The following is an 18,510-nucleotide window of genomic DNA, read 5'->3' on the forward strand; positions in this document are numbered from 1 at the left end:
ATTCTTGAGAATAGTTTAATAATATATATCAAAATGAAAAATAAACATGTCCCTTGACTATCACGGCCACATCTAAGGAATTAAAGAGGAAAATTACTCAAGTAGAAAAGAGTAAGTTTAGCACATTTTTTTATTTATAATTTTTTTTTAAAAAAGAGAAGAGCTAAAACATCTATCATTCAGGATACGGTTATGTGGATTTTGGTACATACGACGATGTGTAACAGCCGTTAAAAATCATGTAGATTGGTATATTTTCATGTGCCATGGAAAGAGGCCTATACCACTACTGAGTAGAAATAAAATCAAATAAAAATCGGGCTACAGTACAGCAAGTATACTAAATTGCTATTTCTGTAAAATAGTGTACTTATGTCTAAGCGGGGAGGAGAGAATGCTTGTGTGTGTGCACAAGTGCAAAATGAGGCTCACTAACGACGCTCGCTGCGACGGCAAGAGATGTTATTTCTGGGTGGTGAGGGAACTGGGAACATTTCTGCTTCCTTCTTTGTACTTCTCTGTAGCATCTGAAAACTTTTCATTAAGTGTACGTAATTTTTACAAAAATGTTTTAGGAAGGTTTGTTAAAGATTTGTAAAGCATGAAGCCACTTAAGCTTTAACCATAAAAATTCACATAAAATATGCAGTATTTAAATTGAGACCAGTAGAACCCATGCATATAAAAAAGCAAAATCTGTATCTGAAGGATAGAAGACATTCAAAAACAAAGACAAATGAACAACTTCCTCCTCTGTTGCTTAAAAGTTATTTACATGTCAAAGTCCTCCAATAACAGTAATCATTAATGGTCCTGGCGGCAGACCTCCTAGTTCATTCTCAATATTACTCTCCCTATTGATATGTCAATTATCTCAATAAAGCTGGGAAAAAAACATTACTCTCCCTAAAAAGAGGAAAAAAATATATATATATCCACTTAGGTCACTTAATGAGTAGCCCAGGAGTGACTGTCACAGCACTCCAGAGAGGCAAGAATGATTTTTTATGGCCATAACTATCTTCCATACCTATGCACACTTCTATCCACAGCTACGCGACGGTGAAACCTATTTGTCACATTGCATAGTAAGAGATATTTACGTAGAGGCATTCCATCTAACCAAGAATCCTGCCATATTTAATCACAAAATTTAACATGTTAAGGTTTTTTCAAACCTTTTTCCGTAATGCTATTTTATGTCATGAAACTGTAATAAAGTACAAATTAAGAAAATGTAAAAAGCATTAAACTTCAGAACTAATATCAGACCAAAGACTCATCTTGCCCCGTGACCTTCACTCATTCAAGTATCTGAAAGGTAATAATACATAAGACACGGTGCCAGGCACTGTGCTGGCCCTGTGGAGGACAGAGACATGAAAAACACAGGCGCTGTGTTCTAGAAGTTCACAAACCGGCATTTCACAAGCACAGAAAATACCCTGGACCTAATTCCACACCCCCAAGAGCTCAGAACATCAAGATATCAAAAAATATTAAGTATCTATCATGTGTCATTGAGGGTTAGCCTATAAGACAAGATATTTATATACACATTTATTAAAGCAATGTAAATGCTAAGGAAAAGCTGTCTATTCTTAATGCTATCTAATTAGGTCATAAGACCAGACGCTTGAACTGACTCCTGAAGATACGTGGGCTGAGACGAGACAGAGCGCAGGGCACAAGGAGCGCATGCGCAGAGGCGGAGGAGGGAGGCGCTCGGTGCTGTTCACAGCGCTGCCAGCTGCTCAGCAGGTCCGCAGCGTAACCAGGGGGACAGCAAGAGGGACCCGGACACCTTTCTGAGAGATCTGGATCAGATGATCACCCAGGTAGTGGTTTGAAAGACCAGTAGCTGGAAATCGGGTAAGAGACTACAAAAATCATAACAGTCCAGGTAAGAAATGAAGGTGGCATGCAGATCATTTCAAAGCAGCACGATCGACAGACCTTACTGGCTGAAGAACATGGCTGATTAAGACGACGGAAGCGTCGAGAAGAGCTCACGAACTAAACAGCACGGTGTGATGCAATAAGCGAGACAGCAGGAGCCCACGGGCTGAAGACCTGTGAGGTCACCGGGTGGCCTAAAGGGAAGGGAGTCAAGGGCAGAGGCCAGGAGGGTCCTGCGAGCAGGGCAAAGAGGGCAAGAGGACCCCAGTGGGGCCTGCCAGAGAATGGTGGAGGAGCTAAGAGCACAGAAGTTCTGAGGCGAGGACGAGTGAACCATGGCGTGTTTATAAGCCGGAGGAAGAAATCACCGCCTAAAACTGAGAACGGATAAACAGTGGAATAAATTGCTAGAAAGAATAGAGACAGGCTCTGAAGCATGCTGTGCACGAACACTTGTTTGTCTAAGACGAGTAAAAGTAGTGGGTACAAAACAAACTCATGTATGTAAGTAAAAAGCTGAGTGACACATGAGGGGATTCACTCAAAGACCTTTTCCCCCCTCTGAAGGATACGAGTCATTTACTCAAAAGTGACAGGGAGGCGTGAGCAGGTCTTGGGAGAATGCAAAGGTTTACAAGAGCAGCCACAGAGAAGCGGGGACCAGGGGACCAGGGGACCAGGGGACCAGGGGACGGGAAGCGGCACCCGCAGGGGTGCCTGCTGGCTGCACGAGGGTCGGGGTGGGGCGGGGGTGGGAAAGCAGCACCCCCAGGGGAGCCTGTTGGCTGCACCACAGCTCCGTATCTCTTCAACGTCCTGGGGAACTCTGAGTGGACAGGTTGAAGCTTCCCCCTTATAAATTCCAATCCTTCCAACTAAAGCCCAAACAATCCCATTTCCTGGGCCCTAGAGACTAGAAATCACCTGAAATAACACCAAAACTCAGCGAGTAACTAAAGAGTTAAGTATATCCAGAAAGTTTACAAAACCTCCCTGGGGTCTTAAAAACACCAGTTACAAGCAACCAGAGTTCAGGAGAACTTGTGGGACGAGAAATTTTAATGTGAGCATTCTTAGAATTAAACACTTCTTACAAGAAATGCCACTTAATCAGACCACATGGGGAAAAAAAATACCATCAAAAGAGATGCTGACAAGTATGAATCTCCTAACACACCCAACAGTCCAAGGGTTCTCATTCATTCCCACCACGCTGGGGGTGAGCTGTAACAGCAGTAATGCTAATCACTTACTATCCAGAACCCCATTATTTCCAAAGTTCTGAGACAAATAAGTTTATATTTAACATGCCATTACTTTCAGATAAATCTTAACCTGAAATACCCTGACATGTTTACAAAGTCATGCATTGCTTATCCTTTCTTTCAAGCTGACACCTAATTCCTACGTGGAGGGTGGGAACACGCTGTTACTCCTTCAAAGTTTTAAACTAATTTTTACAAATATCCAAGTGCTTTGGCATTAAAACGTCAGCCCCTGAAAGACAATGTCACCGCCTCATTCGACATGTATGCCATGAAGCCACACATGTCTCTAATTTAAAAGTGATAAGGTAAAATCGGAGGAAGGGAGATTGATTTAATATCCACTACGTGCCTGGAAATTTGAATTCTGAAAGGCAGGTGATAAAATATTTCAATCCTAAACAACGGCAGCTTTTGAAAAGTGTCATCTTAAATAAATGAAGATTATGGACTTCACATACAGATTGCTCAGACAGAGAGGGGGGTAAACATCCTAGGCAGAGACTGAGAAGACGTAAAAGTGAATGTGCACTTAGGCGAAATGAAATACGGCCGATGTGGAGTCTCCAATGACCGTCCTCTACCATCTGCTTGGTGCGCAGGCTAAAATCACAGGAAAAACGCAAAATGGAGAAGCTCTGCCACTTAACAACGCTGTCGAGAAATCATTAGAACTACTTTACTACCGGGCTCAGAATACTGAAAAATATTAATAACACTTTAGACAGTGTGAAACTTTGAGTTTTTTTGAAATATAGAAGATCCTCTAACATTTCAAAAGAAGTCACCTACGTGCTAAACCAGTAGTGATAATAAACTAAGCAACGGTAATGTATGGTAGCTATGATTCTCAGAAAACACATAACCAATTTCAAAAAATATATGAAAGTCTTAGAATGAAACACCACAGAGGGCACTGAATGGCAACATTGAGAGACAAGCAAAATCCCTTAAGGGCACAGAAATAATAAACACGTGCCTCGTTTCAAATGTTTAGAATCCAGTGGGAAAAGACAACTTACTATAAAACGGAATGAATGACTGTTAAACACCACCAAGTATTGCGGAAACAGTAAAAACGTTTGTTTCTTTGAGGTGTTGGAGCTGGTATTCACAGAGGAGGTAGCATGTGAACTAACTCTTGAAGAAAAAGGGAAGATTTTTTTCAGGGTCAGTTAACAATGGGAGAGATACACAGGTACAGAGAACTGACTATGTCTTTCATATTACATGAGGTATAAAAGAGTCTATCTGATCAGAATTTAATATGTGTGGATGGTTAAAGAGAGACAGCCCTAGAAAGAACGGATCCCGAAAGGGTCTGACAAAAATCATTCAGAAGGGACAAGCTGGGGTATAAACTAGTCAGTAGTGTTTAAAAAAAAAAAGGAAGAAGTGAAAAATACTGTAGAACTTTAAAGAACAGGGATTAGAGGCAGACGATAGAGTAGAAAAATCTCTAGATTTAGAATTAAATAGATTTGGACTAGAATTTCAGTTCTATCAGTTACTAACAATGAGGCTTTTCTCAACTGCCATTTCTATATTTGTCAAATGGGGACAAAATGTCATTGCAGTAAAGCTTTGACAGGATAGCAAATGTAACTTGTCCAGTGTATTGTCATGCAATCTCTTTCTTATAGTAAAGAGTAGAGTGTGGAAGATGACAGCGAAGAAGTCAAGATCTGTAGCCTCAGTGACGGGGAAGATAAAGCCATTCACTAAAGAAGAAATGTAAGAGAATATTTAAAAAGTAGACCTGGAGAACAGAAAAATAGTTTACTCGCCAAATCTGTGACAGTGGGATATATATCTGCATGCAAAGGAATCAGAAGGCACAAAAAATTGAGGTCTTAAATTCAGAAGACAATTCTAATAGAAACACAATTTTAGGAATCTCTGGCACAGACACAAGTGAGCCAAGAACAGGAGGTCACAAGGAGCCACGGATGGAACCAAGTCAAGGATGGTAAGAGGAAAAAGTTTCAAAACTAAAAGGCAGCCAGCGGTATTCAGCAGTGAATTGAAGCGCTGGACTTGGCGATTAAGGAGATCTCCGACAAACTTTAAAAGCAGTTTTAGCAACATCGTGAAGACACCAAACTGCGAGCGCTGACGGAATAAATGGGTGATAAAGAAATCAGTGAAAACTCGGAATCTGTTCCAGGGTCCCCACATGGGCAAGCCACAGGCACGGTAATGGAGACCAGACGGGCATTGTCGATATTTCAAACAGCCATGTAAAGACCAAATTTAGTCTTCGCCAAGCTACAAAAAACTAAAGGAAAAATTTAAGTTTCTTTGATTCTCTAATCAGCACACTATATATTTTTTAGAATGAAAGCATGAGCCACTGTTTTACAAATGTCACATGTACGGAATACGGGCCCTTTCATATCATGAGATTCCTGGCAGAAAATACATTCGAAGATTATTAAGCACTAACAGGTTGAGAAGCATAGGTTCTTGAAAGAAATCCAGCACTTAAGAAAATAAATGCAGTTATTACTGAATCAAGCAGAAACCTTCAGAGAAAGATTTTCTTGTTGTTGTTGTTGTTGTTTTAAGGTTTTCATTTGTTGTTTGGTTGGTTTTCTTTTGTTTTCAGAAGTGGAAAAACTCTGAAAGACATTAGGTAAAGATTAAGAAATCAATGTCAAGAAATGTTCAGAGTTCCAAAAGAAAGGTGGTTAAACGTCACTGAGAAAGAGATGAACCACGAGGAGAAAAGCCTGACCTTACAAAGACTGCAGAGTTATGCCTAAGTCGCCGTCCACGTCTGAAAACTATGCCTGCATCCTCATTCTCAGAAAAGTCGCCCGACAGAAGTCTGGTTAACCAGTTAGACAATTAAACCGATTAAAGATCTAGTACAACTAGAGCTGTATCACGCAGAAGTCTGACAGAAATGGCTTCAAATTTCTGCTCTTCTAACTGCTGCTTAACTTTAACGTTACCCGGCGTCTCTGAAGATGCTTCTCCATTTACAATGACATTTGTCCCATAAGCTATGAGGAGACTGAAAGAGACAACACATGTAAGGAGCTCAGCACAGTGCCTGGCACAAAGTAACCGTTTAAGAAACACAGCTATAATTACTAAAATAAAACAGAAATGTTTCTTTGCCCTCAGGATTGAGAAAACTTAAGTTTTAAAGGAAAGGAAACAAATGAAATAGGAAAGATTAACGTATCCAGCTACACAATCCTTTAAATTTTTTATGCGAAAATTATACAGTATTAAGAAGCGAGCATCATACAAAACCCCAATAGGAAAAAAAAAATGCACTGTATACTCTTTGCTCTGCATAAACACCAAGTACCCTATTTAGAAATCCACAGGGATGGTGATGGAGAACAGACGAGAATTTCAACACTTCAACACGAGACTGACAGTGTGAGGTATTATCACCCCTCCAATATGAGACCAGGCTAGTAAGGCATTCCCTGCGCCCTTAAAGGAAAGAACTATCTGAAGCATAAAATAATAATATTTGAAATATGAGATTCAGATAACACCGATCTTTCTCACATGGAATGCAAATCTATTACTAGCTATTTTAACTCATTAAAGATTCATTCTGGCAGACATTCTTATGCTAATAATAATTCTTATGCTAATAATAATTCTTATAATAATTTTTCAAGCTGCGCTAAAAAGGCATTTTTGGAAAACTGCGTAAATAAGGGGGGCAGCTGCGGGGAGGCCAAGTGGCTGTGCATCCGCAGGTGTCGGCGTCTCACTGCATAACCCGCTCACAGTTCTAGTTCCACCTGTATCTACTCTCACGTAGCTGGGGTCTCCTTAGTTATCTTCAGACCTTCTTTTCAAAACTGAAAGATGATTCTAACAATCCACACCAAATCTGTCTCCTGATCTCAGACAAAAATTCAGTAAACCATATTGCTATTCAGCATCGCCAAATCCAAAACTCTACACTGAAATTTTAAGTATATGATTATGTCCCCCCCTCCCACAAACACCCGTTTTTCCTTATCTTCATATTTACTAGCAAAATTTCAGTTGGGGCAAATACCACATTTTGCAATATTCAGAATAACTTCTTCATTTCTGTGCCCAAGGCAATACGGGTATTGCTATGGTATTAATACTGAACAGCACAAAAGATTGTGGAACCTCTTTATAAAAAAAGGCTGGTGACAAAAATAAAACCAAGTTGTTAACCTTGTTTTAGCTTTTCTGCGTGTGGTATATGTGGGATTACAGACTTTTGGCTAGCAATGTATTAAAAATACCAACTTACTCAGAACGTAAGGGAGGAAAAGATATTCTGCTTCTAGCTAAACTGAAATTTTGATTAACAGATCAATATCATACAATTGCCAATTTTTTAAAATGAGATTATAACACAAATTGAAATTGAATGTAATTCGATTTTTTTTATAGGCACTTCAGAACCTTGTACAAAAGCTAGCCTTTGAGTTATAAAAATTCATTTTCATTACTCAGCAATGATAAGGCAGAGTCAGAGACTAAAATGTATCTGTAAGAACTCTATGACAATATACTATCGAAGATGGTTTTAGAGCAAATACTCAAGAAGTTTGTTCACATACAATTTTTATTTCCTAGTAAAAGTGTACAAAAAGACAACATATGGAGCTTCCCGTTGTTCAGAACCCAAATAAGTAAAATTAATAAGTTTTATAATATGATTTTTGAATGCAGTAGCCTGAGTAACTGAGTATTAAAAATAACTGAACTGTTAACATGATCCAAAAGGGAAAAACCAAATTTAATAAAAGAATAGGGAAAGGACAACCAGAGAAAGCTCGAATTCACCCAACAAAATCATTTAGTTGGTTAATGGGCCACTAACCTCACTTTGATTGAAAAAATACAGACATCCCCTAAGTAGATCACCTAAGCCATCCAATCGCACACCCACCACCCGCAGACACAGGAAGCAGCCAAGATATTCACTTTCAAAAAATGTCTAAGAAAATTATTTTTACCTGTAAATTGTTTTCTGTGACTCTGTTCCACCAAACCATATTGATGGGTACTCCTGATTTACACCTGTCAGCAAGGCAGCCAATAGGGTTCTTTGCTTTTCGTGCCTTTGATCCCATCGGAACTAGCCTCTCCTCCAGCATCCCCAGGCGGTACTTCCTTGGCTAGGAAAAAGAAGGAAAGAAACCAGGCCACTCCTAACATCCCCCACACTAATCTAAACTAACACAGCTAACACAGAGAAGGTATCAGGAATGGTGGAATAGGAAACAAGTAAAATGTCTAAGAACTTCCTCTAATGTCCTTATCGCCACCCACCATTGCCCACCCCCGCCCCCAACACACACCTCCAAAATGACCCACGTCCTAACAGACTGAACAATATTATATAAAGCAACAGATGTGTTAGAGAAATACATTATGATCCGATTTGATAAGACTTTAATGAACAGAAATTAACTTATCAGCAAAGTAAATGCTTTGCATTACACTGGCACTTACCTATTCTCACTGCAATATGAAGAAATGGCTTCAAGGGCACAAAACACAGGTAAAAAATTCTACATATTTTTCTATATAAAAAAAAAAGCTATATATTTTTCTGTTCCCCATCTCACTACCTTATTTCCTACTGAGAACTACCCCCATTGAAATTAATAAGCTAAGTCCTAAAGAGTGGATTTAAAAAATATTTTTTAATTCTAAGCACATTAGACCAGAGTACACATCGTTCTATCTGAAGTGAGCACTAAACTTAAGGTGTTCAATGAAAAGAAACAATCTCAGATTAAAAATACATATATGTACAAAAACTTCACTGGTCTTATAAATCACAGTAATTTGAACAGATTGATACTAAGTAAATTATGCAATAAAAGTACGATCTCACTGGCTATTATTGTAATAAAGTTAATAAACAGTCTTAGTGGTTGGCAGGGCTTTATCATACAGGAAAATTAATGATAGTTTCCACCATCTTACTTCTCTTAATGGTAGCAAATTTACCCTAAATTGCATCTTAAAGGGAATCTGTATATGTTGTTTTTTCTTTAAGGACTACTGATACATTCTTGAGAAGGTATCTAATTTAAGACTTGAAATAAGAAAATCTGCGTCTACCTGTTGCTCTGTCATTAGACTAGTGAAGCAAATAACTTTCTTTAAAAAAGGTGTTATAGCGAGACAAATACAAAAAAGATATAAAAAATAATTTTTTCCAGTATAAAGACAACCAACTTGAAAAAAACATTTGATTTCTAAATTCCAAAACAACCTTGTAAATAATTCCTATGGAAATTATTCTATGAGATTTAGATTCTCCACTCCAAAATGGGCCTCTGCTACGTTGTCTTTAAGGAAGGAAAAAAAAAAGATTAAAATTGTATAAGAAAAGCTACTAGACTGCCCACACACCCAATAATTATGCAGTGGACAAAGTTTCATAGGGCTAAAATAGTTCCACCTCTATGCAATCATGGACCGATTCAATTACCCTCTATGTCTACATCACGAGCAACTTTTGTAGACGAGAATAAAAATATACCCTTTGGAACATTTGCTAGTGGCCTAGCTCACAACTATAAGGACTATACAGCAAAACTAATATAACCTTATCTAAATTTTCACTAATTTAAAAATTTATATTTTAGAAAATATCTGAGCTAAAAATTATCCTATCAAAAAGTTCAACAAATCAAAAAATATTTAAACAAACTCACAGCCTATCAGATAAGACATATACAAGCACAGCAATATTCTAGTCATTTATTTGAAAGCAAGAAAATGAATGCTTTATATGTTCTTGTTATGCAGATCCTTCACAAATTTAGACTTGCTTTTGACCCTGTTACTGCAATTAGTGCATTTTCTTATAGTAGTGGATTAAGAAACATAGAAAAAAGGTTTTTACATAAATCCAATGTATCATTCTCTCTCCCCATTATGTTTTTTGTTTTTCCAAAGAGAAATTCATCATACCTCCTCCTCCACCCCATCCTCCACCCCCACCCCAAAACCTGTAATTAATTAGCCTAAGGCTTTTCCTTTAGGGTAAGAAGAGATCCCCAGGCATGCGCCATTATAGACTTAAATTTCCTAAACATGTAGTCACGAGATTAAAGTCTAATCCAAACGTAAAACCTATGCGACACTGAATAATCAGACGTAAGTTATCAACACCACTTAAAATACCGTTATAAGCAACAGAAGACAAAATGACATCTGAAGAAAGCAGCAACATAAAGCATAATAGTGAGGCAAAAAGAAGTCTCACTGCATATAAAGTAATTTATAGTAAAATCTCATCTGTAAACTAATTTCCAAATTATTTGAACTATTATTTATTCCTTGAAGAAAAAAAATGTATTTTCAACTAAACATCTGAGAGCCTACTTTGTATCAGAAACTGTTCTAGGTACCTGGAATACCATGATGAAAAACACACACACCTTTCCCCCAAAAAGAGGATACAATCTAGGCGGTAACAAAGCCATACGAAGTCACTGTGCCATACGAAGTCACTGTGATGTAATGAATGCATATATAATCAAGGTACAATGGGACAGAGACAAGGAAGGCTTCACAGAGCAGGTGAACGGCAGAGCAGTTCTGGAGGAGGAGTCAGTGTGCCTAGACAGACAGACAGACACTAGGGAAAATATGTGCACAGCGGCAAACAGCACCGTGGTGGCAGGGAAAGCGCAGGCACATGTCAGCAGGGGGCCGAGCACGAGGGACGAGCCATGAGCGGTGAGGAACATGGACCCCTCTGTCTCCTGTGGCAAGGAGGCTGGCGTCATGCCGCGGGCACCGGGGGACGCTTGCAAACTTAAGGATGAGAATGAGGCTGGAGACAGGTGGACAAAGGAGCAGACTCGGGCGGTAAGTCAGGTTAGAGCTTCTCAAGCTCAGCGACAGGGCGTCCGGACTCCCTCTGGGATGGGAGCGGCCCAGGGCGCTGTCCGGCGTCCAGCAGCCCCTCCACCCGAGGTGCCAGTATCTCCAGAAGTATCTCCCACGTCCTGTGGAGGAGGGACCAACGCTGCCCCATTTGGGAATCCCAGGTCCAGGCGAAGGACACGAACTTGGGGAAATCGCAACAGGAACAGAGCCAGGGCCCCGCCGGGAAGGTCTGCGGAGCTAAAAGCAACTCCCGGTGACTGACTGCAGGTGGCGCCTCACGGAAATGGAGAGGAGGAAAGGAGGAAAAAGTGGGCAAACACACTTTTTTACAGGAAACGTTTACTCCTAAAGTTGTTCCTCAAAGTCTTCTGAGTTCTGTAGGGTCCAAACCCCTCCTCCAGAGCCAACAAAAGCAACCACCCTCACTCCTGTCCCTCAGCTTCCAGAAACCCCTTCCTAGGCCAGTCCTGGGAATGTGAAGGTCAAAGGCAAGTTCCCTTGCTGATCCCGCACTCCTCAGCGCTGCCAGGCCCGCCTGCCGCTTACCACGACTACAGAACGGAATGAGAGCACTTTAAGATGCCACTTCCTACTGGCGAACAGCCAGCTCTCCTGCTCAATACTGCACATCGAAACTGCCAGTCTCCTTCTGTTCCTACGAGGCAGCATCCAGCAGAGCCTGTAACGGCGTGTGTCCCCCTTTGCCTCTCTCCCCCCCTTTCTCTAATAGACACGATTTTTACTGAGACTCAAGAGTCACCACAAGTGACTGATTTTTATCGTTCTTCCCCAAATCTAAATAAACAACACAATAAGAGAGTAGTTGAAAATAGCTCTACACTTTTTATTGGGCATTTAAAAAAAACCTTAGAGCTTGAACAAAAGTTTTCAAGGCTAAGAAATGGTTTAATAATGTATTCCAGATCAGCGCCACTCCAACTGTAACAAACACATGAGCCATCTGGGGGTCTTGCCAAAATAAAGACTCTAACCCAGTAGGCCTGGGATTCTGCGTTTCCTAAAAGCTCCCCAGACTGCGGGTGTTGCTGGGCTGAGGACCACACTCTCAGTGGTGAAGTTCTAGAGAAGGCCAGAGAGAAGACCTGGATAAGAATCCAGGCACAAATAGAAACTGGGGTCACCCCCAAGATAGAAAGGAATAGGGGTTCTACAGTTCAACAGCACAACTCCTTAAAGCTCGACCAAGACACTCAGAGCCGAAGACCATTCCTCGCAGCCCCCAAAGCTCGGGCTCTGCCAAAGTCCTTGCCCTAGCCCACAACAGCTCCTTCCGCCGCGCACAGCTAAGGGGTCCACCCTCTCTCCTGACAGCTGGGTAAGTCTCTACGCCTAAGACCAGAGAAAGCTAATTTGGGGGCTGTTTCAGCTCTATACACACATTTATTTTTCATTCATTGACTCGACATGTCAGCATAAGGCTCTTTGCCCTGCCTAGAAAAACAATAAGCTCTATTCCCTTTCCCTAAAAAGTTCACAGTCTAGAAAAATCTATAAATACCACTGCTTGTATAGAAAATGTCGTTAAAGCTACCAAGCAACAGACCAATTTTCAACACACAATTTTTTTGGTAAAACTGCAAAATAGCACCATTTCCACAACGCTTCACATCACTGACCGCACATTACTGTGTGTCACAGTCTCATTATCAGGAGTAAACTGGAGAGGTCAAATTGTTATCCTATGACAGAAAGTTTCCGAAGCCCTGAATTTTAAGACCCCATTTAAACATCACCCCATTTAAACATCAAAAACATATAACTGTGCTTTCGCTCTTTGTACTCTGAAACAATGAATGACGATTTAAAGTTACCATGAATACCACTTTAATATAATTTGCATTTATTAATCAAAAATCTTCACATACTGGGAAAATAGCGGGACACGTGTATGAAATGTTATCCCCCTCAGACGATGCTTAACGAACGTATTCATTCATTCATCACCTTTCGCAGGGACAGCTCAGCGGCCCACCTCTTGCCACTGCTGAGGGTCCACGAGTAGAAAACCTCTAGCCTAGAATTTACGATATATTTTTTTGAAAATAAACCTGCATTTCTTTTACAACCTCTCCTGGCTGACAATGGTCTTCTCTCGATTAATTAAATATCCAGAGATGTTAGCATATTTGTAATGATAAGTATTAAATATAAGATTATAATTTCATTAACTATCAGTAGTTAATGTAAACCCACTGAGAACAAACAGACCCCCAAACTGATTAAAACCATTTGAATTTTTTAAATCATATAAATTAGTTAATTTTCACATAATCATCAACACTGGGAATTATCTCTATCTAATTTATTAGTTAATTAGGCGTGTTGATACACCTGGATTGTAAAGGCTCCTACACCTAATAAATTTTGAATGGCAAATCCAGACCTACAAATCGCTCCCGCTTGGGCTCCAAGAATTTCTTTCACACGTAAAAGACTTAAAAATCAAAACAAAACAAGTCAGCTTCAAAGGTTATGCTGCATTTTGTCCTGCCATTCATTACTGTGGACTTTTCATGAAAATATATTAAATTCCTTACATTTTCATTGTTTAAATAAAGATGAGATAGTAGGATAGGATAGGTGAGGAGGTCTAGAGAAAGCAGGTCTATAGAAAAACAGACTGGCTATTAAGGACTCATGGACAGGCAAACACATTTGTAAGCGAAAAAGACCTTTTAATCTGTGAAGTCAATACACAAATCACATACAGGAGAGGGTGAAGAGAGGTGCTAAGTAAAAACTGATACAAGTTATAGCAAATGTAGCAAAACAGAATATACATACACAAATGAACATATATTTTTAAGCTCTACTATGAGTCAGATCCTGGGGGAGGAGTCCCCCAATATTATCTATGTAAACTTAAGAAAGCCTACAAAGTAGTAGTTACTTCTGTTCTTAAAACTTCAATGTTACAATGGAGTTTTTAAGCCACCAAAAAACAGATCAGTTGGACCACCCTTGCTAAGCAAGGCCACCCACGTTCAATTCCTAAAGAATGGAAACACCAAACTGCAACTTCTTTTATTCCCCTGCTTTAGAATGAAACCAGACACAAGATGTGGAGAAAGAAAATACCGTACCAAAGTTATTTCCACAATAAACTGTCAATTGTAATGATCTTAAAAGTTTTTATATGAATTTCAATCTCTTATCAAAACCACCCATCATGCTAAAATGCCTATTTGCTGATTAGGAAAAGGTTCCGTTCTGACGCATGCACCTGCGTGGACCCTTGCTTAAATCTAATCTTGATCTGGAGCAGAAATCTTCAGAAATGCTCTTTACTATAACTGAACTTAAACTAAGGTAATGGTTCATCAAAATTCATCTCGTACACATTCAGAAACAGAGAAATGTTTTAAAATTGCGGAATCATTAGCAACAGGAAATTACAACTACCATCTGACGAGAACAAGGCATTATATACCCCTTTAATGTATTTGAGTCTCATAAATCTGTGAGACAGGCACTGTTATCATACCTGTATTACAGGTGAGAAAGTGAGGCTTAGCAGAGGCTAAAACAACTCACCTATGGTCTCATAGCAACGGAAGGGCAGGCTCAGAACTCGCACTCTGAAGTACGGTATTCCGCATTCTCTAATATTCCCTAACCTATTACAATCTTAACATTATTCTACCTAATCCTAAAATGACCAAATACAAATTACTAGATGAATCGATCCCTCTCTGCATCTAATCGGCGTGGACGGGATAGACAAGAAACAACAGCTACAGAGACGTCATCCAAGGAAATAAGATGAAGCAGCCTCTCCTCCTCGTTTCCAAAATGCAAGGAGAACAAATCTTGGGAATTAAATAAAGTTGGGAAAATTACACAGTCCCGGTTAAATTTAGCTTAAAACTCAGGCTAGCATGTTTTTGGATGAAAATTCTCATGTCATTCTTACAAAGTCATTCCTGACCTCTACAGTTCCTAGGAAAATTGGGATGAACCATCCATTACACCAAGCTCTTAATATCAGCTGTCACACTTTGTAAATCCAATAACCAAAGCAGAGTGCAAAGTCAACCAGACCATCTCAGAATGATCCACCAGTTCCCAAATCCAGGTGGTAAATGCACCACGGTTTCACTAAACTATCATTATTAGGCAAGAACTAACTCGAAATCCCCAAAGCTAAAACTAGAAAATGACTATAGCCGACATTATATTTTACATATATAAGGCACGCTGTTTCAGTTCATGTGTTTAAATATGGTAAAATGTCAAACACCAAACCACCATACAGACCTCAAGAAAAAGGCTACGAAACAAAAATCGCTCATTAGTTCTTTATCAATAGAACTAAATTCCCTTTCGATCAATCTGGAAGACCTTTTCTTGCCTCGACAAAAGCAAGGGGTCACTGCACACAAAGTACCAACTAAAACGAAGCACAGAAAGCAGATGGTTGAACTCCTAATTTGTTACAACAAAATTTAATCTATTCTTTCCAAAGCACATCTTTATCTCAACATAATCCTACAAATTCAACCCAGAGTACTCTTAATTTAGCAGGAAAATAAAATTAACTCTCTCAAAGTTAAGTCCTTTTCTACAGGAACTGTCATTTTTAAACAAGTTTCAATCTAATGTTACTTGCAGAGCAGTTTAAGAAAAGAATGGGCTGAGAGTGGAGATAAACAAATAGTAAGAATGTCATATTTAACTGACCATTAAAATGCAAAGGAAAGAACATATCCATTTGCTAAGAGAAGTTGTTACTACAGATCATGAGCAATAAAATGACAGTGGAGTCAAATTACATGAAAATAGTGAAAGTCCTTTCCATTTAAAATCGTTAACTCATCAGAAAGGGAATTACAATGTCGTTTTAACAAAAATGAGCTTAATATTTTGCTCTCTTCTCGTGTAGTTAATGAAAGACAATCAGAGTAAGATGACAATCCAAAACTGACAGCATAAATCACTTGTGAAATTCAAGACCAAAAACAAAATAAGGAAAGAGATTAAAACATCTGAGAAGAGGCTTAAACCTCTAACACACGAAGAGCTGACAATGAATTAACAAAGGATGGCCCCACAGAAATGAGCCAAGGACAGGAAACAAACACCAACGGCCGATAAGCAGAAGAGAGAAGTTCAACAGCACCAGTAATCAAATCTAAACAATAAGTGGGTTTTTACCCATAAAATGACAGAGATGAAAATTTTTACATGTGTTTTCAAGGCTATAAAAAAACCCAGCACCTATGAATAGGAATATAAATTTGTGCGGGATTTCTGAAATTACCTGTCAATTATCAAAAGTTGAATTGTGTACGTAGAAATTTACAGTGAGATAATCGCATAGTTGGAAAAAGCAGCAGGCATGAGGGCAATAGGTATTTTATCTCCTCCTCGACGTATTACCTACCAGCGGCCTCTCCCCACGGCCTTATGGAAGCCTCAGTCACCTCACCCTCTCATATTGCCCCAGAGAGATTTTTTTCCTCTAAAAAATAAATATATTATTCTAGGTAAATTACTTGATCTCTCAAAACTTCCATTTCCCAATCTATAAAATGGAAAAAAATGATAATATCTGTCAAAGAATTCTTGGGGGTGATTAAATGATATAATAAAATATAAAACATTTAATTTATAAAAGAATTAAGTTTACTATATTTACCTGGAACAGATACAGAAAATCATCATCAACATAAACAGAAAACCAAGTTTCTGTCTGCCGCTACATCGTGAGAAAAGCCAGGATGGATTCTGCATCGAATTTGAAGAATGTGTTTGAGAAACTGACAGCTACGCAGGGAGGAAGCAAAAAAAAACCAATGTTGGCAGAGAAGTGACCTGAGCACCTCAAAGGAAAAAGACACCCGCAGAGCAGCTACAGGAGAACTGCTTCTCCAGGGGACAATTCTAACACAGCCTCAGCCAGAATGAGGAGCAACGGAGACTTACTTATTTAATAACAGCTAACAACTGCCCAACCAGGCTAGAGAGGTTTAGCTAACACCACACCATGTACTAGGTACTTCTGTGACAGGCGATGCTTCTCATTTAGTCCTCGCGACAACTCCGCACCGTAGGTACTAAGTATCATCTCTCATTCTGCAAACGAAGAAACTGAAAGGTGCGCCTAAGCTTGAAGACACGAGATGACCGGTGAAGAAACGGGGCCTGCCTGGCATTCGGCTCCAGACCCTGAGCCCCTTAACCATTACGCAACGCTACTGGGGCAACGCTACTGGGTCGTTACTGTCCCCACTGACTGTTCTTTGAGAGAAATAAACACTCGCCAAAAGGCTCTGAGCAAGCTCCACGCCTATACGAAGCTGAACTCCAACAACTCTAGCAACTTCCAGAAGGGATCTGTTTATGTCTCCAAAACTCAAACCGCCCCAACACGTAGCTCAAGTCGGGAGGGTGCGCGTTCCCACCGCGTGGCACGTGGAGGCGAGCGGCGGTTTAGCAGAGAACCTAGAAGAGCAGGTCTGAGGGCGTTAGCATGGAAGTCTGAACAAAAATTTGCATAGAGACACTGCTGCGCGACACATGGTTGTAAAAGCAACTCGTGGCTGACCTGGAAATCTAAATACTAAGCAAAACAATATTTGAGAACACATGTAAAAAATTTAAAAACGATGGTTGTTTACAGGTAAAGTTTTAGACTGCAATTTCCATTTAGAGGTCAGTTATTTTTCAGTATCTTCTCCATTTTCCCCTCATCTTTTATTTTTCCTGAGATCAGTACTTGGTTCAAAGTTCTGAAACGGACCTAATCCAGAAGGATTAAGGATTTACATTCCAAACTGTCTACTCATCATCCTTTCGATTTCTCCAAATTCACTTCAGCTTTTTCCCTAAAAGAACTCTACCATAGTCTCCAGTTTGTTATGTAGTCCACATTTTGTTCCTTAGGGTAGAAATAACGTAAGTCATCTTTTGAAGACATTAGAACGGAAATGCTACAAGAAAAATTTTAAAAGCCAAATGAATCAGAAAACACACACTACATACCATCGGTTAATTTGTAATACGGATGGAAGAGAGAGGGATGAGTGCTCTTAAGACAGAGAGCGATGGGAAGCAGGTTCCAAGCTGAGAGGAAGTACTGCTAGTGAACTTCTGCCTCACGCAGAACCATCCAGAACAGGGCCTCCACCACCGAAAAATCTCACAAACAAGCCATCGGCAGATAAGCCAACCCCTTCTGACCCACTTCCTTGTCCTAACAAAGAGCTTTGAAATAAACGAAAGAAATAAACATGATAGTTCAGAAATCTGTGTCTCCTAAGTCCAAAGAATTTAACTTGTTATTAAAACCTAAAAATTCTACAAAAGTGAAAATCTGTTATCCGACTATTAGAAATAAAATGCCAATGTCCAGGTAAAGCTGTATATTGATGGAAATAGCATCCTAAAGTACAACTAGAATAAGAAATGTAAAAACAGGCGCCAAAGCCTTGCTTTTGCTTTAATGGAG

The 18,510-nt window shown here is 39.6% G+C and overlaps 1 protein-coding gene across 12 annotated transcripts in view; it reads right to left on the reverse strand.

Moving 5' to 3' along the window:
• Positions 1-18,510, reverse strand: part of PAN3 (PAN3 poly(A) specific ribonuclease subunit) — a 113,396-nt gene that overhangs the window by 85,798 nt on the left and 9,088 nt on the right. For 8 of the 12 annotated variants that reach the window (XM_023530687.1, XM_023530688.1, XM_023530691.1 and 5 more), the window contains one exon: positions 8,141-8,302. The exons of the other annotated variants lie outside the window; for them this stretch is intronic. In XM_023530687.1, the coding sequence (XP_023386455.1) occupies positions 8,141-8,302 (162 nt within the window). The remainder of the gene's footprint in view (positions 1-8,140; positions 8,303-18,510) is intronic. 12 annotated transcript variants of the gene reach the window in all.

This window comes from Pteropus vampyrus, unplaced genomic scaffold (genome assembly GCF_000151845.1).
Source record: "Pteropus vampyrus isolate Shadow unplaced genomic scaffold, Pvam_2.0 Scaffold52, whole genome shotgun sequence".
Classification (NCBI taxonomy): Eukaryota; Metazoa; Chordata; class Mammalia; order Chiroptera; family Pteropodidae; genus Pteropus; species Pteropus vampyrus.